The following is a 14,581-nucleotide window of genomic DNA, read 5'->3' on the forward strand; positions in this document are numbered from 1 at the left end:
TGCAAAGTTTTATACTGATCCAATGAATCATTGTATTTCTGTTCAATATTTTGTATCAAGACTGACCAACTGTCAACTTCTGTCAGTAAAATGAATCCACTGTGGTGTGACTAACCTTCTACCTAGAGGTATTTATGAGCTAGTTAAGTTTCTCATTGCCTAGGTCCAATCACCTACTACTATTGAGAGAATCTGACATCATTTCGTACCCAATGTGCATCTCTTTGATGCAAACCTGTCAGGACAGTATAGAAACAAGTTAAATTATTAATGGTGTTATTTAACATTAGGATGGGGTGTGACAGGTAGTCAAGGCTGTGATGCAGGGTGGAAGCCGTGGAAGGGCATTTCAAAGTGTCCTGTAGTATGACCATCTCGGGTGTGTACTCACGTTGGGAGGGGTTGGGGGGGGGTTAGGGTAGCCATAGCCCTGGAAGATCTACCATTGTCCTCATCCTGTGACTTTCAGCAGCATTGTCCATTAGGAAGTTCACAGGTCAATGGATTTGACCTTAAACAAAGTATAACTGCATTGATTGAATTCCATTTAATGAATCAATGACCAGTGGCGGTTCTAGACCATTTCAACTGGCCAAGCTGGGGCCAGTTGTACTGTTAGAGGGGCCAGTTACATTAGACGTTATTGTTGTCATATCGTTTTCTTCACTGCATTGCAGGCATTAGCAGGCAAAACACCATGTTCATAATCATTAGTGTTCCGCGTTGCCACTGTCTAATAACAGATGTAAAAAAAGAACGATAGCAAAAATTTGTTATGTAAAAATTATTTCATACTCCACATTTAGGGGGGCCTCAAGGGGGTCTGCAGGGGCACTGGCCCCCCCGTCCCCAGAACCACCCCTGTCAATGACCTATTTGAGTTCAAGAGGGCTGAACGGAGTTCACAATACTGTACTTTAGCTCCATCTGGTGGCCACATGGACACACACCACGAGTTCCAATTGTTGCTCAGCTTTATTAGCAGCATAATCTCTTGTGACTGACAAAACAGTAGCTGATTTGGTTTCGAAGTGCCAAGATCATTAGCAGCATCATGGTCTGCAGGTCTGGTCGATGACATTGACAACAAAACCAGCTCTGTACGGATCTTTACGGTAATTATTTACTGCAAAAACTGTACATGAGACAGAATAAAAAGCATAAAAGAATATCTCAAGATATTTACACATTTCACAGAAGACTAATAAATATAATAAATTAACCAACCCAATACATTCCCAATTTGTACTAAATATCTTCCTCCAAAAAGCCAGACAGGAAACCATTGCTGCCTCTTGTGTTGTGCTGATTGACCGGTGTTGTGCTGATTGACCGGTGTGTGGATCAAAGTCTGTTGAAGAGAGTTCATTTAATTATAGATTCTCTGCTGAGTAGACACTCTGCTGTAGTCCTGAGCTATGAGGCAGGTGGACTGAGGTGGACTGCAGCGGTGAGGCATTCTGAATGGTATCTTAAAGACACTGACCATCTCATTCCTCCTTCTCTGTAGCCTGCAAATTAAAAAAGAAACACAAAATCCACATAGTGAGGTTGAATTTATATTTTGAAGTGGTCCTTTGTAGCTCAGTGCAACTCCAGGATAGTGCTGCTTGATTCCCAGGACCACACGTATGTAAAATGGATGTAAGCATGACTAAGTCACTTTGGATAAAAACATCTGCTCAATGGCATACATTATAATACATCAGGATTCTTGAAAGATGAGGAAATAAACTTTTTTCGCAAATATTTTTCTTAATATTACAAATGAAGTCAACACCAGACACCTTAAAAGACATTACGTTTATTGCTCAACAAGTGTTTAAATGCCTTGATTGTTTAATTCTAACATTCGATTATTCAAGAGCTGTTCCTAAGCACGACGCAACCCAGAGTGCCTGGACCGAGCCCAGAGGAGCCTTATTGCTATTATAGACTGGTTACCAATGTAATTAGAGCTGTGAAAATAAATGTTTTGTCATATCCGTGGTATATATATACACACCATGGCTTTCAGCTAATCTGAATTCAGCCAATCTGAATGCTGATTGGCTGACACCACGTTGTGTCCTGCCTAAGAACGGCCCTTAGCCGTGGTATATTGGCCATATACCACACCCTTATTGCTTAATTATACCATTGGCATTGTTGAATAGTTGTTTCTGATTGGCTTGAAGGGCATTCTAGAGTGTGCATTATTTCCCTATAACGCATGGTATGATAGAATTCATTGGCTATAGTTCATTCTTACATGTTCTATGTTTGAGCTGCTTTTGAAAGCAAAAGTCAAATTGAAAACATGATTGCCATTGTTGAATTCGATGTTCATAATAGCAAGCTGGGACTGATGGTTTGGTTAGCTAAGCTAGCAAGTCTGTTTGGTTACCATGGCAACTCCTGAAGCTGTCTAGTAAACTCGCTAGCTACTTCAGTGGATGTTGAACACATTTCTACCGGAAAATGAACACATTCCTAGCGGAAAATATGTTAAAATTATAGCTTTGGTATAAAAGGGATAATCAACTCGAGATTCTTTACATTATTTTCCAAAGAATGTATCTCTGTGGAAGGTCAGTTCCACTCCATGAACACACCTCTATTTTCCATAGATTGTCCCTTACATTAAATTAAAATCTACAAACTTTGTTTGTTTTATTTTATAGCGCTACATAATGCTCCAGGCTCATTTCATTAGCATGTTGATATGTTTTTCTACATTCAGAACATAAAACAAATGTATAAAGCAAACATTATCCCTTAGGTCTAACACAGCAAGTACTTCAATAGTTGAAGTATATGTTTCAGAACGAGGTATGTTGAGGGGGTAAGCCATCTGTGACGGAGTTGCCAAGTCACTGATGGAGTCAACAACAAATACTCAAAACAGACTTTTTTTGCCTCTAAAAATAGAAGTTCAAAACAAACGTTTAGTAAAATATAGAAAATAATTCATTACAAAATTTGCAAATAAAAGCATCAATCTATCAGATTTTTTAGACAGAATTGACATTATATGAAAATCTGAGGAGTTTGTATTATGGAGTTGACAAAAATGTAAAGCCTCCAGCTTTATTCATTCAAGTGCTATATAAAGTAGCAATTTAGTTTTTACTCAGGTGCTTTATGACTCTAAAACCTCATTAAAATAAACATATTTGAACCAAAATGAATATCCTATCAGGGAGATGGAGTTGACAGTTTATGGTTGTGGCCATAGTGATTTCAATATTGTTTATTAATTCTATCAAAATTTGAGAACTTTCCAGACCATGACTGGCCTTGTTGCACTCCATGTAATGAGGACATGAATAAGGGGTCCTTATAGTAGAGCTGTCCCTGCTCATTCCTGATTCATTTAGGACTTCAGACAAATCTGACTGAGTCGACCAAATCTGCAGATACATTTTTTACAGTTTTGAGAGAAATATTATTTAAAGTCAAATAACGCAACAATTATTTAATTTTTTTAATATAGAAATACATTTTTCCTGCCGGACAAGGATTGTCCAGACTTTGAAGAATCCCTGATATATATTAAGTCTCTGAATGCTCTGAAAATCAGGGTTTAGGTGTGTTTGTGGGTTAAATGTGTACGTGACATGTGTGTAAATCAGATGATTTCCCATAACCAACCTTCTTAGTATTGGCAGCCATGAGAGCCTCCAGCTGGTGGTTCCAGCCCAGGGCATCAGCCAGCATCTGCACCCCACCGACCACATCCCCTAGCTGGGCCACATCGTTGTGTCGCGGGGTCCCCCAAGCGAAGGGCCCCACCAGGTCTCTGTTGATAAGCAGTCGAGGGACAGAGTCCCTCACAGCTCCAGCCAGACTGGCAAAGGGCTCCACCTAGGGTATTGACAAGGAACAACATGCTTTTATAAGTCTCCAGTAATAAATAAATAAATATATAGATAGGAGATATCTTTTATAGGACCCCTGGACTACTGAGTGAAACCCTGTCCTGCCTGATTGACAGGTGAACAGGAGAATAGCGTATTAACTGGTTTATAACATGTTTATAACTGTGAATAACAGCTTAATAACAGCCAGTTAACATTTACATTTTACATTTTACAGACGCTCTTATCCAGAGCGACTTACAGTAGTGAATGCATACATTTCATACAATTTCATACATTTTTTTCCTGTGCTGGCCCCCCGTGGGAATCGAACCCACAACCCTGGTGTTGCAAACACCATGCTCTACCAACTGAGCTATAACACCACATTAATAGCAGTGTTCCTCACCTCCAGAGAGGTCCCCATGATAATGAGGAGGTCTGCCAGGGGAAAGTCCTTCAGGTAGCTGAAGTAGTGAGGAGGTAGCTCCTCCCCAAAGAAGACAATGTCAGGCTTCACCACGCCCTTACAAGTGGGACACTTAGGGACTGTCCCCTTCATAATATCAGGCTAAACCAGGGACGGAGAAGCAGACAAACACACAGGAGAAATACAGGAAATCAAAAGTAGATATATTTTAACAACAAGCCACTGCATCAAAGTATTCTCTTTCAAACTTAAGAATCTTTCACAAATGACAGTATCAGAGCTAGATGGATTGACCTTCTCAATAGTATCAATAAGTTGTAACAGGGAAATGACAGTATCAGAGCTAGATGGATTGACCTTCTCAATAGTATCAATAAGTTGTAACAGGGAAATGACAGTATCAGAGCTAGATGGATTGACCTTCTCAATAGTATGAATAAGTTGTAACAGGGAAATGACAGTATCAGAGCTAGATGGATTGACCTTCTCAATAGTATCAATAAGTTGTAACAGGGAAATGACAGTATCAGAGCTAGATGGATTGACCATCTCAATAGTATCAATAAGTTGTAACAGGGAAATGACAGTATCAGAGCTAGATGGATTGACCTTCTCAATAGTATCAATAAGTTGTAACAGGGAAATGCTCTGAGAATAGTTTGAGTTAACCGACTCACACGTAGCTCCTCCCCCTTGTAGTCTCTCAGACACACAGTACAGGTAGCAGTAGCAAATGAGCCATGTGCCTCCACCAGTTTCTCAGGGGGGATTCCTGCCACTAGAGTCACACACACAGTGAAACACAGTGAGATAGAGAGAGAGATGACAGGCTCCTGTGTGTATTATCTTAACTGTTTTGCAATATGGTCATACTAGAGGATCAACTTACGTCTCTCCAGGCCGTCGATATTCTGCGTGTACATTCTGAGGAGCTGGCCCTTGTCATGAAGGAGCCGTACGAAATAGTGTGTGAGGTTGGGTTGGTAGTTGCCTGGGTACAGCTCTTTGGCCAGGGCAAAGAAAGGGTTGGGGTTGTGATGGAAGTAGTTGATCTCGAAGATGGCTTCTGCGTAAGGAAGATTATACTGCTGGAGGTTGTCATAGAGACCACTGCCAGGGGACCTGTCCAAGGAAATTAGGGAGAAAAAGGTTTCCTACAAAGTCTGTGCATTCATTGTTTTCCTGACATGGGTTGACTGAAAATCTCAAACACTTTCCAAATACTTGAGGTTGCATTTGATTTAACTTCTTCATCCACTACAATGCAACCAATGGAATCATCCCAAAAGTGCAAACCCGCACCCTGCCCACAGGTCAAGTGCACCTCAAGCATTTAAAATATACCACTTGTCACCTGAAGTCTGGGATACCACTAGGCGTGCTGATCCCAGCCCCGGCCATCACTATGATCCTCTTGTACTGTCTGCCTCTGATGTTCTTAGTGAGGTCCTCTAGCTTCTGCTGCTTGGAGCCCTCCACTCCTCCTCTACAGAACAGTCCTCGAAACCCAGGCCACCAGACTGTCCTGTCTTGGCTTGGACGTAGACCGTGGACATCCCTTTGCCTTGGAGCAAGGAATAATGTTCTTTGCTGTTGATCTGAGAAGGTAATGCATGTGGTGAAGTTACTGAGTAACTAGCTACTATCCTCATCCATCATATTACCTGTAGGTCTATGCAATGTTCACATCAATCTCAAAAGCAGCTTTCAAATTACAATTCGTTTCAATTCGATATTTACGCTCTTACTTACGTGTCAGTTTGATGAATCTAGCTGTACTCGATGTAATAGTGTGATACAGACATAACCTGCCCTTGTGGACCAGTGGGGAGGACATGACATAAGTCATAGTTTGCTGCAAGAAATACACTGTATATTTGTAGCTTTTCTAGAGCGGCGTCTTCATTTTGGAAGCAGGCAGTTTAAGCGCATGTTTTTACACAAGAAGAACCATTTCAAAAGCATAACTCTCCTAAGTTTTACCTACATTTCATAATGCACAACATTCGCTCCAAACAAATGTGAGCCGCTGCAGTAGTCTGTTGTTGCTCTGATTACCTTTGAACTCGTGACGATCGCGGACTATACCGTAAAATATTGTGACGACCCTGGGATCCCACTTCTGACACCAATGTAAAGAAACAGGCAGGGAGCAAGTCTTGAACCCTCAACCTTCGAGCCGAAGTCCGGCGCGCTATCGACTGTGCCGCAAAAGCATGCTCGAGCGGCAGAGTCGATATCCGCGCTTATAAACCCAGGGTCGTTACAATATGTACAATTATATTACAGTTTAGAATAAACAATTTAAATATAAATGCTCACTGTCATTATTTTATAAATTGTAAATATCAGTTTGGTTCACTAATATCGAGTAATTAAACCACTTATCGTGATTACATCTAAAAATATATGGGGTAATAAAAACACGTAAAACACGTAAACGCGTATTTGTTAGAAACATTACGGTAGACGTTCCTTGTGTCAGCTCAGCTCCCATGATCCTTTGCTTGTGGTGCTAGCTGTACAGTTAGCTAGCTAGGTACAGAAATTACAGATAAAAGTTGTCAACACGTTTCTCATTCGGTATCTAAATCAAACCTACCGCGACAATGAAAGATGTTGCCGGGTACCTCAAAACGCAACAGAGCATGAGCTCAACTCCGGAGATGGCATCGGAATGGCACACACTAGAGGAGTTTTACAACAAAAAGTAAGGATAGCGTCTGTCTACGTTAGCTAGCTTTTGTATGTCATTCATGCGCTGAGTCATGGAGTTAGCTTGCTAATGCTACAGTAGCTAGCTAAACACCAACCATCAATGAATGACACACAATCCATCAAATGTGAATTGTGTAGAGTGGAATAAAACATATGAAACATGTGACTAACGTTACCGAAAATGTATTGTTTTGATAGTCGTCATGGCCACAATCTTCCCTGATGCTATGCGGTTAACGGTTGCTAAAATGCATCAGTAGACAGGGAGGCTAGCTAATTAGCCAATGTTAGCTAGTTAACGTTAGTTTTTTTCTGCGTTTAGGGACTTTTGATTTTGCAATCTTGCAAGGCATAAGTATTCATAGTCTCCGTCTTCCCTTCATCTGGCGGCAGGTAAACTAGTGGTTAGATCGTTGGATTAGTAACCGAAAGGTTGCAAGATCGAATCCCCAAATTGACAAGATAAAAATCTGTCGTTCTGCCCCTGAACAAGACAGTTAACCCACTATTCCTAGGCCGTCATTGAAAATAAGAATTTGTTCTTAACTGACTTGCCTAGTTAAATAAAGGTAAAATAAATCTGACCAGCTTGCTACTAACCCCATTCAGTGCAGGATTGTTTCTTATTCATCATGTAATGCCCATAAGACTGTTAGTACCTAACCATACCTGTCTTTCCATTGACAGGTTGTGGCATCAGTTGACCCTAAAGCTCACAGACTTTGTAAAAGACCCTTGCTTTGCCACAGGAGATGGCCTCATACAGCTGTACGATAACTTCCTCAGTGACTTTGACCACAGGTAGGACCAACACCAACCTACAGTAAATAACTGCTTCTCTGACAATTGGAATAGTAGCTAGAATTACAACACTGTAGACTAATCTCAGGGTGTTCAGTTGTAACCTTTCTTTCTCTCTGTCTTTTGTAGAATCAACCCCCTGTCTCTGGTGGAGATCATCCTGTATGTTGCCAGACAAATGACAGGTAAGAACACAGTTGTGACATGCAGTCAGTAGTCCTATCACCTTCTTCGCTGATGCTAAGTAATTGAACTTGAATCCACTCAGATACCTCATGGGATTTCCACCAGCTCAACCAAGTTCTCATTTTCAGATCCTAAAGATGCTATCACTTTCCTTGAGAAGACTAAGGAGAAGGTGAAGAGCAACGATGAGTCTGTCATTCTGTGCAAGACATCTATTGGAGCCCTTAAACTGGAGATAAATGACCTTCCAGCCACAAAGGTAACACACTGTCTGGGCATACAGTAACTTGTAGGTAAAAACCTGGAAAACGAACATCTCAATGGAGACCTGTCCCAAGAAGGCAGTAATCAAACAAACAATAGCTTACTGTAGCCAGATGTATATGTATGTACATTTCAATCCAGTGTATATCTATGCAAACCCTGCCTTCCGTCCTGCAGATATTAATTGAGGAGGTAGAGGAGACGCTGAATAACTTGCCTGGTGTGACGTCAGTCCATGGGCGATTCTACGACCTGTCCAGCAAATACTACCGCATCGTGGGGAACCATGCCTCTTACTACAAGGACGCCCTGCGCTATCTCGGCTGTGTTGACATCAAAGACCTGCCAGGTAACATCCGTTTACAATGTAAAAAGGCAGTATTTTGCACTGAAATCATATAGCAGAATTTAATGTTGGTAAAATCACAAAAGCATCATTAGAAGAAAAAAATGGTTTACAATTGTTTGAAGGCGTTATTAGTTTTTTGTGTGCTAGTACTCACTAGTTGTCATAACTGATGAGGTCTTTATGCTAGTACTCACTAGTTGTCATAACTGATGAGGTCTTTATGCTAGTACTCACTAGTTGTCATAACTGATTAGGTCTTTATGCTAGTACTCACTAGTTGTCATAACTGATGAGGTCTTTATGCTAGTACTCACTAGTTGTCATAACTGATGAGGTCTTTATGCTAGTACTCACTAGTTGTCATAACTGATGAGGTCTTTATGCTAGTACTCACTAGTTGTCATAACTGATGAGGTCTTTATGCTTTATGCTTCACTAGCTGTCATAACTGATTAGGTCTTTATGCTAGTACTCACTAGCTGTCATAACTGATGAGGTCTTTATGCTAGTACTCACTAGCTGTCATAACTGATGAGGTCTTTATGCTAGTACTCACTAGCTGTCATAACTGATGAGGTCTTTATGCTAGTACTCACTAGTTGTCATAACTGATGAGGTCTTTATGCTAGTACTCACTAGCTGTCATAACTGATGAGGTCTTTATGCTAGTATTCACTAGCTGTCATAACTGATGAGGTCTTTATGCTAGTACTCACTAGTTGTCATAACTGATGAGGTCTTTATGCTAGTACTCACTAGTTGTCATAACTGATGAGGTCTTTATGCTAGTACTCACTAGTTGTCATAACTGATGAGGTCTTTATGCTAGTACTCACTAGTTGTCATAACTGATGAGGTCTTTATGCTTTATGCTTCACTAGCTGTCATAACTGATGAGGTCTTTATGCTAGTACTCACTAGTTGTCATAACTGATGAGGTCTTTATGCTAGTACTCACTAGTTGTCATAACTGATGAGGTCTTTATGCTTTATGCTTCACTAGCTGTCATAACTGATTAGGTCTTTATGCTAGTATTCACTAGCTGTCATAACTGATGAGGTCTTTATGCTAGTACTCACTAGTTGTCATAACTGATGAGGTCTTTATGCTAGTACTCACTAGTTGTCATAACTGATGAGGTCTTTATGCTTTATGCTTCACTAGCTGTCATAACTGATGAGGTCTTTATGCTAGTATTCACTAGCTGTCATAACTGATGAGGTCTTTATGCTAGTACTCACTAGCTGTCATAACTGATGAGGTCTTTATGCTAGTATTCACTAGCTGTCATAACTGATTAGGTCTTTATGCTAGTACTCACTAGCTGTCATAACTGATGAGGTCTTTATGCTAGTACTCACTAGTTGTCATAACTGATGAGGTCTTTATGCTAGTACTCACTAGCTGTCATAACTGATGAGGTCTTTATGCTAGTACTCACTAGCTGTCATAACTGATGTCTTTATATCCATCAGAGACAGAGAAGCAGGAGAGGGCTTTCACACTGGGTCTGGCTGGACTCTTAGGAGAAGGAGTTTACAACTTCGGAGAGCTGGTAAGTACCCATGACCACCCTCATGATAGTTGTGTTTTTGAGGTATCCTCCCAACTGGTGAGATATTAGACTGTCTGATAATAAGCATCAAGCAGCCATTTAAAGCTAGTTTTGGCTGAGCGACAGCCACAAAAGTTTGGGCTCAAGTTTTGCCTTGGAAGCACCAGATGGCTTTGACAGCCTTTGTTTGACAGCCTGCCTCTGCTTGTGTTTTTAGCTGATGCACCCAGTACTGGAGTCCCTAAGGAGCACAGACAAGCAGTGGCTGATAGACACATTGTACGCCTTCAACGGAGGCAACGTGGAGAAGTTCCAGGCCTACAAGTCTGCCTGGGGAGCGCAGGTAACCAGCACAACTGGCTATAGTACTGCCTACAACAGCCGGTTGAATGTACTCTATGGAAACTATCATTGCAAGAAATAAAGAGCGAAAACTATTGTAGCTCCCGTTCTCTCTTTCCAGAATGTGTTATTGTTTATACACATGGACATGGTTTTGTTGAGGTGCTATGATTGGAGGCCCATTTTAAAAATGATAATGCAAGTTAATAATGTTACTATACTCACAGAAGATTAGAAATCACCTGTCATTAACCAACAAACACAACTAATTTCAACATGTGTCTGTCTGTGTTGCAGCCTGACCTGGCAGCAAATGAAGCCAAACTGATGCAGAAGATTCAGCTGCTGTGTGTGATGGAGGTGGGTTCTCTTCTCTCTCACTCTCTCTCGCTCTCTCTCCCCCACGGCAGAACTAATGCTCTCTCTGCCTCTCTGAACTGAATGTTTTATAGTGCAGGAGAACTAACGATTGAGTACGGAAGGTTTTACTTTTCACAATGAATGTGATATGTGGTTGTTTTACCCAAGGCTAGGAACCAAAAACGGAAAAATAACATCATATTTTTAGAGGAACAGAATCTGAACCGAGAACAAAAGTGATCTATACTGTTCCGGAAATGAACCGTTATTTTAAAAGCTTGGGAACCGGTTAATAACGTTCCTTTACGTTTCGGGTATTTTTTCCAGTCCCACAACAAAGTGACTATGCAAAGCCCTCCCTCTGTCACTCAGACTTCTTTGCCAGTGTGTGTGTGTAGGCTACTGTAGCCCCTCCCCCCTCTGAAGCGTAGGCTACTGTAGCCCCTCCCCCCTCTGAAGCGTAGGCTACTGTCGCCCCTCCCCCCTCTGAAGCGTAGGCTACTGTCGCCCCTCCCCCCTCTGAAGCGTAGGCTACTGTCGCCCCTCCCCCCTCTGAAGCGTAGGCTACTGTCGCCCCTCCCCCCTCTGAAGCGTAGGCTACTGTCGCCCCTCCCCCCTCTGAAGCGTAGGCTACCGTCGCCCCTCCCCCCTCTGAAGCGTAGGCTACCGTAGCCCCTCCCCCCTCTGAAGCCTAGGCTACTGATGTTACAGGCATGATTCAGAAGGATGGCTTCAATTTTTCAATGCTAATTAATGATACTATAGTTATCACATTTCACAAAAAGGTAAAATGTGTTTTATCTTAATTCTGGTGCCACTCTGTACACACAAGCTAGTTAGCTCTAGTCTAACATTAAACCAACTCTCTGAAGTTCAAAGACATTCAACGTTTCTCCATAGCAGCCGCTCCTCCGTAGGTATAATTCTCTGGATCTAATTCAGATAATGTTATGTCATAAGATGCCCAGCGCTTCAAGCCTCCACCGTCTCTCGCTCTCTCCCCACCTGCCAAATTTCAGTCGCTTCTCACGCCCTACACTTGTCTGTCCAATGCATGTAAACAATAGTTTGCCCGTTCCACAGCAAGCTGCTCTATTCACACTGATTGGTGAAGTCATTTAATGTTGAGCTAAATGTAAACAATATATAATAATGTTTCAGAACGAAAAAATATGAAAATAAATTTGGTTCCAACACCTGATTTTATCGACTTTTACCAACTTACTGTTGAATCCACTGATTGGTCAGTCTCTCTGGATTACAGCACCTGCTTAATGACGAGGATAAATGTAAATGATGCGCTCAAACAGCCCTAACGTGTCTACCTCTTCTTCTCTCCTCCCTCTAGATGACGTTCACTCGTCCCGCCAACAACAGACAGCTGACCTTCCATGAGATTGGACAGAGTGCCAAGATCCCCGTCAACGAGGTCAGTTGGTCGTCAATCCACCAATCGTATGTCACTTATACCAAATCATTAGTATCTGGAGGTTTCTAATGAACATAGGTCTGTATCCGTGGTCACCAGGTCCACAGGTGTTTTCCCAGCACAATAACACCCAATTAAAATAACATTTAGTTGAGTCGGTGCTTTACTGTCTGGAACTATAGGCCTGTACATCCTGTAGCTCCACCTCCAGGGTTGCTGACAACTGGGGGTTTATCTGGAGACCAGGGTTGCTGACAACTGGGGGTTTATCTGGAGACCAGGGTTGCTGACAACTGGGGGTTTATCTGGAGACCAGGGTTGCTGACAACTGGGGGTTTATCTGGAGACCAGGGTTGCTGACAACTGGGGGTTTATCTGGAGACCAGGGTTGCTGACAACTGGGGGTTTATCTGGAGACCAGGGTCTGATTGTGGTTCTTGGTTGTTCCCTGCAGGTGGAGCTGCTAGTGATGAAGGCTCTGTCTGTGGGTCTGATCAAAGGAAACATTGATGAGGTGGACCAGAAAGTTCAGATGACCTGGGTGCAGCCCCGAGTACTGGACCTGCAGCAGGTAAATACATACGCCTTAACATATTCATATTCACGGGCCAAGGAATAATAATCAATCAATGAGAAACACCGGTTCTCAGGGGCTGGACATGACTCCAGGTTTGGACCAGAAACAGGGAATATTCTGTTTTACTATAATGTCCTTTGTAACACAAGACATTGAGACCAATCCTAGTTGTAGTTCAAATAAGTGGCTTTGAGCTATAGAAATCACCCTAGAGATATAGAAAAGCTTGTGACTGTTAACCTTTGACCCTGACTCTCTTCCCTGTCCCTCTTCAGATCAAGGGCATGAAGGACCGGTTGGACCTCTGGTGTGGGGATGTGAAGAACATGGCTGTGTTGGTGGAACAGCAGGCTCACGATATCCTCACCTAGACAGGCCTCCTCCCTCTGGTCTCCATTGCCCTGTTCAGAACAACCCCTTAACCTCTAGACACTTGTAGAGATCAGAGAAGATTTGATAGGTTTATGCAGTATGATGATAGTACCTTGCCCTCTGATAGGCTAGGTAGTTTTGGCCATGTTGCTTACACCAGTCTGATCCTCTCAGACAAGGGTCTATGGTGGAGGTGCAAGGATTTTCTTCTGTACAGGGCCCTTCCCTCAGCCTGTTCACCCCTAGAACAGCCACCTTCAACAGACACACCACCATCACAGGAATCCTTTCTTCATTCCTCTACCTATCTCCCAGAAGGACTGATGCATCCAGATTTTTCAGTTTTTTTATTTGTATTTTTGTTGGGGTGCAGTGTACGTTCTTGTTACTTTAAAGCAGTAAATAAATAAAAGATAATATTGTTGAATTTTGAGAAGAAAAAAAAATGCTGGTTGATGAAACATTACCCTTCAAGCATGAATTGTGGATGTGACTGTGTTTTAGACCTATTGACTAATAGAATGACTCAGTTTCCCCAACCCTGGATCCTGAGGTATGTTTGACCAGAAGGTTATATTGTGTTTAGGAGAGTTGTAACAACATAAGCCTCTGAGTTGACAGCTGCTGAAATTACATTCAATGTTCTCAAGGAATGTTCCAGATCACATCCTCTGTTACACCCCGCTCTGCCCATATGCCGTAACAGTATGTGGTTTCCAAGACATTCAAATACATACAATTTCTAATACACTCAAGGCACCTTGACATTAAGGTCAGTCCATATGGCAAAAAGTTGATTTAATAGTTCTATAGAAGCAGATGTTATGTTTCTCGGGGGGGGGGGGGTGAACCCAGGGGTACATGAGGTCCAGGACTAGAGGGGTATGGTGAACCCAGCGGTACATGAGGTCCAGGACTAGAGGGGTATGGTGTGAACCCAGGGGTACATGACGTCCAGGACTAGAGGGGTATGGTGAACCCAGCGGTACATGAGGTCCAGGACTAGAGGGGTATGGTGAACCCAGCGGTACATGAGGTCCAGGACTAGAGGGGTTTGGTGAACCCAGGGGTACATGAGGTCCAGGACTAGAGGGGTATGGTGAACCCAGGGGTACATGAGGTCCTGGACTAGAGGGGTATGTTGTGAACACAGGGGTACATGAGGTCCAGGACTAGAGGGGTATGGTGAACCCAGGGGTATATGAGGTCCTGGACTAGAGGGGTATGGTGAACCCAGGGGTACATGAGGTCCTGGACTAGAGGGGTATGGTGTGAACACAGGGGTACATGAGGTCCTGGACTAGAGGGGTATGGTGAACTCAGGGGACATGAGGTCCAGCACTAGAGGGGTATGGTGA

The 14,581-nt window shown here is 42.5% G+C and overlaps 2 protein-coding genes across 5 annotated transcripts; one reads left to right on the forward strand and one right to left on the reverse strand.

Annotated features, from left to right (window-relative positions):
* Window positions 1-956: 956 nt before the first annotated feature.
* LOC106592787 (NAD-dependent protein deacetylase sirtuin-3, mitochondrial) lies at window positions 957-6,486 on the reverse strand. 4 transcript variants are annotated; one of them, XM_045708330.2, is made up of 8 exons: window positions 6,328-6,486; window positions 6,022-6,124; window positions 5,624-5,867; window positions 5,159-5,391; window positions 4,947-5,047; window positions 4,249-4,410; window positions 3,634-3,846; window positions 957-1,511 (listed from the first exon to the last, which is right to left on the reverse strand). In XM_045708330.2, exons 2-8 carry the CDS (start codon window positions 6,116-6,118, stop codon window positions 1,491-1,493), a joined length of 1,071 nt encoding a protein of 356 aa, XP_045564286.1. In that variant the 5' UTR covers window positions 6,119-6,124; window positions 6,328-6,486; the 3' UTR covers window positions 957-1,490. The 4 variants fall into 4 exon arrangements, with proteins under 4 accessions (XP_045564286.1, XP_082825939.1, XP_045564285.1 ...); XM_082969813.1 differs by having other exon boundaries at window positions 6,022-6,082; window positions 6,257-6,485; XM_045708329.2 differs by having other exon boundaries at window positions 6,257-6,484.
* A 237-nt stretch (window positions 6,487-6,723) lies between these two features.
* Window positions 6,724-13,650, forward strand: LOC106592786 (26S proteasome non-ATPase regulatory subunit 13). Its single transcript, XM_045708328.2, has 11 exons — window positions 6,724-6,979; window positions 7,675-7,788; window positions 7,918-7,973; window positions 8,103-8,233; window positions 8,416-8,587; window positions 10,064-10,143; window positions 10,361-10,486; window positions 10,783-10,845; window positions 12,194-12,274; window positions 12,729-12,845; window positions 13,127-13,650. The coding sequence occupies exons 1-11, from the start codon at window positions 6,879-6,881 to the stop codon at window positions 13,220-13,222; spliced, it is 1,137 nt and encodes a 378-aa protein (XP_045564284.1). The 5' UTR covers window positions 6,724-6,878; the 3' UTR covers window positions 13,223-13,650.
* The last annotated feature ends 931 nt before the right edge of the window (window positions 13,651-14,581 follow it).

This window comes from Salmo salar, chromosome 26 (assembly GCF_965601325.2).
Source record: "Salmo salar chromosome 26, fSalSal1, whole genome shotgun sequence".
Lineage (NCBI taxonomy): Eukaryota > Metazoa > Chordata > Actinopteri > Salmoniformes > Salmonidae > Salmo > Salmo salar.